Genomic DNA, 6,566 nt, shown 5'->3' with positions numbered 1-6,566 from the left:
GGTATCGTTAAGGTTTTAACGGTAGGCCTATTACTACTCTTACCGATACTCAGTGGCGCAACCACCCAGTGTCAGAGGGGTATGCAGCAAAAATGAATTGCTCCCCCCCACCCAAAAAAACAACAACAACAACAACAAAAGAAATAAATAACTGTGCCTTGTAATGTGATAGTTAACAGACAGTACAAAATTGTAATTTCATAATATCTGTGAACTATACTTCACAGTGATGAATTCCCTGTTGAGTGTACCTCTGTCCCCTCTAGGGGGGTTCGGGGGCATGCTCCCCCGTAAGAAAATTTTGTGCTTTTTAATGTTGAATTCATCAATCTGGTGCACTTTGAGAGTTCAAAATTAAAAGCTCCAACCCATATTCAGTGTGCAAATTAAACAAAGAAAAATTCAAACCTTTTTTTAGTAACAGTAACAGTCTAGATTACACTACTAGCCTACATAATAATAGTTATAATATTAATCCCATGATAATAATCGCCATATATTGCAAAACAAATGCACTGAAAAATAAAGGAAACTTTCATAATTAGTTTTGTACTAATTTCTATACTTCACATTAAAGATGTGATTGGGCAAGCCCAGTGTCAATCAATAAAAGAACCAATGGGCCGCTGATCTACGTGTTTAATTAATAATGTCAAAAAAACCTAACGCTGACTTTTTTTTTGGCCAATGCATAACAACGGCACGAACCCAGCGTCGCCAATTAAGCAAAACAAAACAAAACGAATGGGCCACAGATGTACGAGTTTTATGGGCCTTTAAAAAAAAAAACGTCTATTAGATGTATCGGCCCAAAAAGCACGCGACCCACCGGGAATCTAGCCTACATGCGTGGACGTCACACTTTAAATCCTACCTGTTGCCTTTGACCACCCACTTATTTAGAACACAATTAATATTGCTTTATATTTTGAAATGTAAAATAAATATATAGCAAAAGAAAAAGCAATGCTTTAACAAAACAAATAAAACATGCATGTTATGCAGAAGGGTGCAGGGTTTTCTGTTTTATATTCAGAAGACATAGGTGTGATGAAGTTCAGTTCTCGTGATGAGGGAAGGAAGAAGACAAGGGGTCGGCGATGACTGGGACACTCGTTTATTTACTCAAGTTGAAAACACAAACAGAAAGGTGCGCTCGTAGCGCGTTCACCGTGTAATAAACACAGCACAAAACTCAGTCCATAAATCAGCACATAAACAACGGCTTCTCTCAGTCCACGGCAGCACACGAGGTCCCAGTCCCTCTCTCCCCCCACACTCTCTCCCGGTCGTGCTTATATCCGGTCTCTCCACGCCAATTACTGAAATCAGACACAGGTGTTCATCATCTGCACTTGACCCACTTACTCACCGCTCGCTTCCTTCCTCTCTCTCCCGCTACAGACTCCGCAGAACCACGCCCCCCTCGCCACATACCCCCACCGCCCGACTCAGGCCGGGGAGCCATCCGGCCTGCAGCCTCCCCCCCCCTCCTCCTGGAGAGGAAGTCGGCCACAGCCATCTGTGCACCCGGCCTGTGGACCACCTGAAACTTAAAGGGTTGTAACGCCAGATACCACCGGGTGATCCGCGCGTTGGTATCTTTCATGCGGTGGAGCCATTGCAGGGGAGCGTGGTCCGAACAGAGGGTGAACTCCCGCCCCAGGAGATAATACCGGAGGGTGAGAACGGCCCACCTGATGGCCAAACACTCCTTTTCTATGGTGCTGTACATCGTCTCTCTCTTCGAGAGCTTCCGACTGATGTACAGCACCGGCCGCTCTTCACCCTCCACCTCCTGGGACAGGACGGCGCCCAACCCCCTGTCCGACGCATCTGTCTGTAACATAAAAGGGAGAGAAAAGTTAGGAGCATGTAAGAGCGGTCCGCCACACAGAGCAGCCTTTATCTGGGTAAAAGCCTGCTGACACCGCTCCGTCCACTGAACCGTATCTGGTGCTTCCTTTTTAGTTAGATCAGTCAGCGGGCTGGCGAGGTCCGAATAATTAGAAACAAACCTTCTATAATATCCCGCCAGCCCCAGGAACTGCCTAACCTCCTTTTTGGTCTTGGGTCTTGGACAAGTCGCAACCGCTGCAGTCTTATCAATTTGGGGACGCACCTGTCCATGACCCAAGTGGAAACCCAGATATCTGACTTCCACACGCCCAACTGCACACTTCTTCGGATTGGCCGTGAGCCCAGCCCTTCTCAGCGTCTTCAGTACAGCTCGCAAATGCTGCATATGTCGCTGCCAATCACCACTATAGATGATGATATCATCCAGATAAGCAGCGGCATATGCAGCGTGCGGCCGGAGAATTCTGTCCATCAGACGCTGAAAAGTCGCTGGAGCCCCGAACAACCCGAACGGAAGCGTAACAAATTGGTGTAATCCGAACGGCGTTGTGAAAGCTGTTTTTTCTTTGGTCATGGGAGACAAGGGGATCTGCCAATAACCCTTGGTTAAGTCCAGTGTCGAATAAAAACGAGCAGTACCTAGCCGATCAAGCAATTCGTCAACTCGGGGCATTGGATATGCGTCGAATTTCGACACAGCATTCACCTTCCTGTAATCCACACAGAACCGTACTGAGCCGTCCGTTTTAGGAACTAAAACTATCGGGCTCGCCCAGTCACTGTTGGATTCTTCTATTACTCCCATCTCTAGCATTGCTTCTAATTCGCTCTGAACCACTTTTTTCTTATGTTCAGGCAAGCGATACGGCCGACTGCGAATTACCACGCCCGGCTCGGTCTCAACATGGTGCTGAATGAGATTCGTTCGACCAGGCAGGGGCGAGAACACATCAGCAAACTCTGCTTGTATTGTTTTTACATCAGTGAGCTGGGAGGGTGAGAGGTGGTCTCCCCCAGGGGCCAGAGCGAGAGATTGTGACTTTGAACTCACTTCTGGACCGAGATCCTCCTCTCCGCTCACTACCATCGCCAGCATCACTGATTCTGCCTCGGACCATTTTTTTAGTAGGTTGAGGTGATAAATTTGATGTGCTCCGCCCCTATCTGTTCGAGCTACCTCATAGTTGAGATCCCCAACTCGCCGTGTGACCTCAAAGGGTCCTTGCCACTTCGCTAGTAATTTTGAACTTGACGTAGGGAGTAATACAAGCACTTTATCTCCCGGTGCAAATTGACGCAGTCTAGCCCCCCTGTTGTACAGCCGACTCTGTTTATCCTGTGCCTGTAACAAATTCTCCATAGATAGCCGCCCCAACGTGTGGAGTTTTGTTCTCAGATCCAGGACATACTGAATTTCGTTTTTACTATTAGAAGGTCCGTCCTCCCAAGTCTCTCTAAGGACATCCAACACCCCACGGGGCTGACGTCCGTAGAGAAGCTCGAAGGGGGAAAACCCCGTGGAGGCTTGCGGGACCTCCCGTACAGCGAACAAGAGGGGTTCTAGCCACTTATCCCAATTTTTGGCGTCTTCGTGTACGAACTTCCGAATCATGGTTTTTAACGTGCGGTTAAACCGTTCCACCAGCCCGTCCGTTTGTGGGTGATAGACACTGGTTCGGATCGATTTAATGCCCAATAATTCGTAAAGTTCGCGAATAGTACGTGACATAAACGCCGTGCCTTGATCGGTGAGAATTTCTTTCGGAATTCCCACCCGGGAGATTAGTTGAAACAGTGCGCCCGCCACGCTTTTCGCGGAAATACTGCGGAGCGGCACTGCTTCAGGATACCGTGTTGCATAATCCACCAGGACTAAAGCAAAGCGGTGTCCCCGCGCTGACCGTTCTAATGGCCCGATGAGGTCCATACCCATTCGTTCGAAGGGGACCTGCATTAATGGTAGTGGGCACAATGGTGCTTTTGGATTGGCCGGTGGATTCACCAACTGACATTCACGACAAGACGCGCACCACCTGCGCACGTTCTCGTGAATGCCCGGCCAGAAAAATCGGGCCATGAGACGGTTAAGTGTAGCCGTTTGTCCTAAATGCCCGGCCATTGGATTACAATGAGCCGCCTGGAAAAGCATTTCCCGACGGCTTTTAGGAATCAATAATTGAGTTGTATCTTGTTTTGTTTGGGCGTCTTGGGTCACCCGATACAACTTATCTTTCAAAATAGCAAAATATGGATAGGAGAGCGGTTGTTCAGGGTGAAGGCGCTGACCGTCGATAGAGCAAACCTGATCAAATGCATTTTTCAGCGTTTCATCCTGGGACTGTTCCAGGGGAAAGTCATCATGCTCTGTGAGGATTGTTTGCTCTGGAGCACTCTGTTCCCCCGAAACAGACCCCAGAGGTTCCGGATCAGCCTCCCCCAACTGGGCAACCGCTATTCCACTCTCCTCTTTTTTCCCCCAAGAGGCATCCGCACATAAATACCCCAATAATTGATTGAACGCGGGCCAATTGGTCCCCAAAATTATCGGATGCCTGAGGTGCGGATTAACTGCCACCTCCACACTATGCTTTTCTCCCCTAAATTGAATTTCCACAGGCAAAATAGGATAACTCACCACTTCCCCGTGCACACACCGCACCTTAACCACGCGGCTATTATCCAATGCCCTAGGTTGAATCAGGCTTTGATGTATGGAGGATTGGTTACATCCTGAATCCACCAAAGCCTGATAGATACCCCCCTTGATACTCACTGGTATTTGGTACAAGCCAGCCTGATCGAGGGCAGCCTGTGGCGCGTCGGGGACCCGGATCAGTGTCCCCACCTCCATCACTGGACACCGGTCGATGAAATGCCCCGGATCCCCGCAACGCCAACAGGCCGGCCCAGACTTTACCGCCACCCTGGCGGCAGGAAGCGGATCAAGTGATTGGCGTGGAGAGAGCGGTGGAGCACTTTGGGTGGAGAATGGCCCAGGGGTCGAGCTCCCTCCCCTGGGAGGTGCCCTGGGTGACACCGTAGGTTCCGTCGGGAAGCCCGTTCTCCACCTTGGCGCTGGTTTCGGCTGGAACCCTCCACGCGTCCGGGGAAGTGGCACCGGCCTAGAGGAGAGAGAAGGAGAGGGGGGAGAGAGAGGGAGAGAGAGAGAAGCAGATGGGAGGGGCTCGCCGACCCCTGGGCACGCCACCATCTGGTCCTCCGCCAGCTGGATGGCCTGGTTCAGCGACGTCGGGCGGTGGCACTGGACCCACTGAGCAGTTCTCCTCGGTAGCCTCGCTATGAACTGCTCCAGTACCACACGATCGATGAGACCCTCGACGTCGCTTTGGTCGGCCATCAGCCATTTGCGGCAGGAGTCCCGGAGCTGTTGTGCCATGACAAAGGGCCGGCCAGACTCTTCCAGGGTCAGCGATCTGAACCTTTGTCGATGTTGTTCTGGAGTCCGACCGACCCGCTGCAGGATGGCACGCTTGAGGTCTTGGTAGACCAGGAGGTTCTGGACTGGCAGTTGGTGTGCGGCTAATTGTGCTTCTCCAGACAGCAACGGGATCAGCCGCATTGGCCAGTCCACTTTGGGCCATCCCCGATCCTCCGCTGACCTCTCGAACAGGTCCAGAAAAGCCTCTGGGTCATCTTGTGCACCCATTTTGTTGAGAGGCAGTTGCGATGATGCGTCTCTTGCTGGGGGGATGGCCCGAACCTCCCGGTCCACCCAGCTCCGGAACAGCTCGCGGTCTTCATGCTGGGACCGGAGGAGCGCTTCAAATCGCTTGTCTTGCTCCTCCTTGATCGCCAGCAGGTGTTGGTGTTGTTCCTGGTGAAGACCGGCGAGCGACTGGATGATATCCGCAAATGGCGTTGCTGGCGGGGTCTGCATGGCGGCGGCGTTCTCCTTCCCTCCCGGGTTTCGGCACCAGTGTGATGAAGTTCAGTTCTCGTGATGAGGGAAGGAAGAAGACAAGGGGTCGGCGATGACTGGGACACTCGTTTATTTACTCAAGTTGAAAACACAAACAGAAAGGTGCGCTCGTAGCGCGTTCACCGTGTAATAAACACAGCACAAAACTCAGTCCATAAATCAGCACATAAACAACGGCTTCTCTCAGTCCACGGCAGCACACGAGGTCCCAGTCCCTCTCTCCCCCCACACTCTCTCCCGGTCGTGCTTATATCCGGTCTCTCCACGCCAATTACTGAAATCAGACACAGGTGTTCATCATCTGCACTTGACCCACTTACTCACCGCTCGCTTCCTTCCTCTCTCTCCCGCTACAGACTCCGCAGAACCACGCCCCCCTCGCCACAATAGGACACCAAAAACAAAGTACAAACATATGGTCAAACAAAAAAAGTATACAATTAAACAAATATACAAATTATATACCCAGTGCTTTAATTTCAGTAATGTCTACTGACATTACTGTTCAGGAGTAATATGGGCTAAAAAGACATCTAATAAAGTCAGATTTAAAATAGCACTGCATTCATAGATAGATTAAAGTTATAAAAGCCAAAATTATTCATTCAAGAGCTGCGACTGATTTTCTCTTTGATTTTGTTGTTTGAGTCACATTAATGGAGCAATCGTCCGCAGGTTTATTAGACTGCTGCCTCTTTAAGACCAAATGCAGATCTAATCATTATTACGCATCATATTTTCTCCCAACTATTAACGCCCATTTAAG

General features: G+C 50.1%; 1 protein-coding gene across 1 annotated transcript; it reads right to left on the bottom strand.

Moving 5' to 3' along the window:
- Window positions 1–1,328: 1,328 nt before the first annotated feature.
- Window positions 1,329–6,187, bottom strand: LOC311084391 (uncharacterized protein). Its single transcript, XM_084116395.1, has 2 exons — window positions 4,634–6,187; window positions 1,329–1,840 (listed from the first exon to the last, which is right to left on the bottom strand). The coding sequence occupies exons 1-2, from the start codon at window positions 5,756–5,758 to the stop codon at window positions 1,346–1,348; spliced, it is 1,620 nt and encodes a 539-aa protein (XP_083972521.1). The 5' UTR covers window positions 5,759–6,187; the 3' UTR covers window positions 1,329–1,345.
- Window positions 6,188–6,566: the final 379 nt, after the last annotated feature.

The sequence above is a fragment of the Abramis brama genome (genome assembly GCF_963993115.1).
Source record: "Abramis brama genome assembly, chromosome: 6".
NCBI classification, from domain to species: domain Eukaryota; kingdom Metazoa; phylum Chordata; class Actinopteri; order Cypriniformes; family Leuciscidae; genus Abramis; species Abramis brama.
This window is presented reverse-complemented; position numbering and strand designations above follow the sequence as displayed.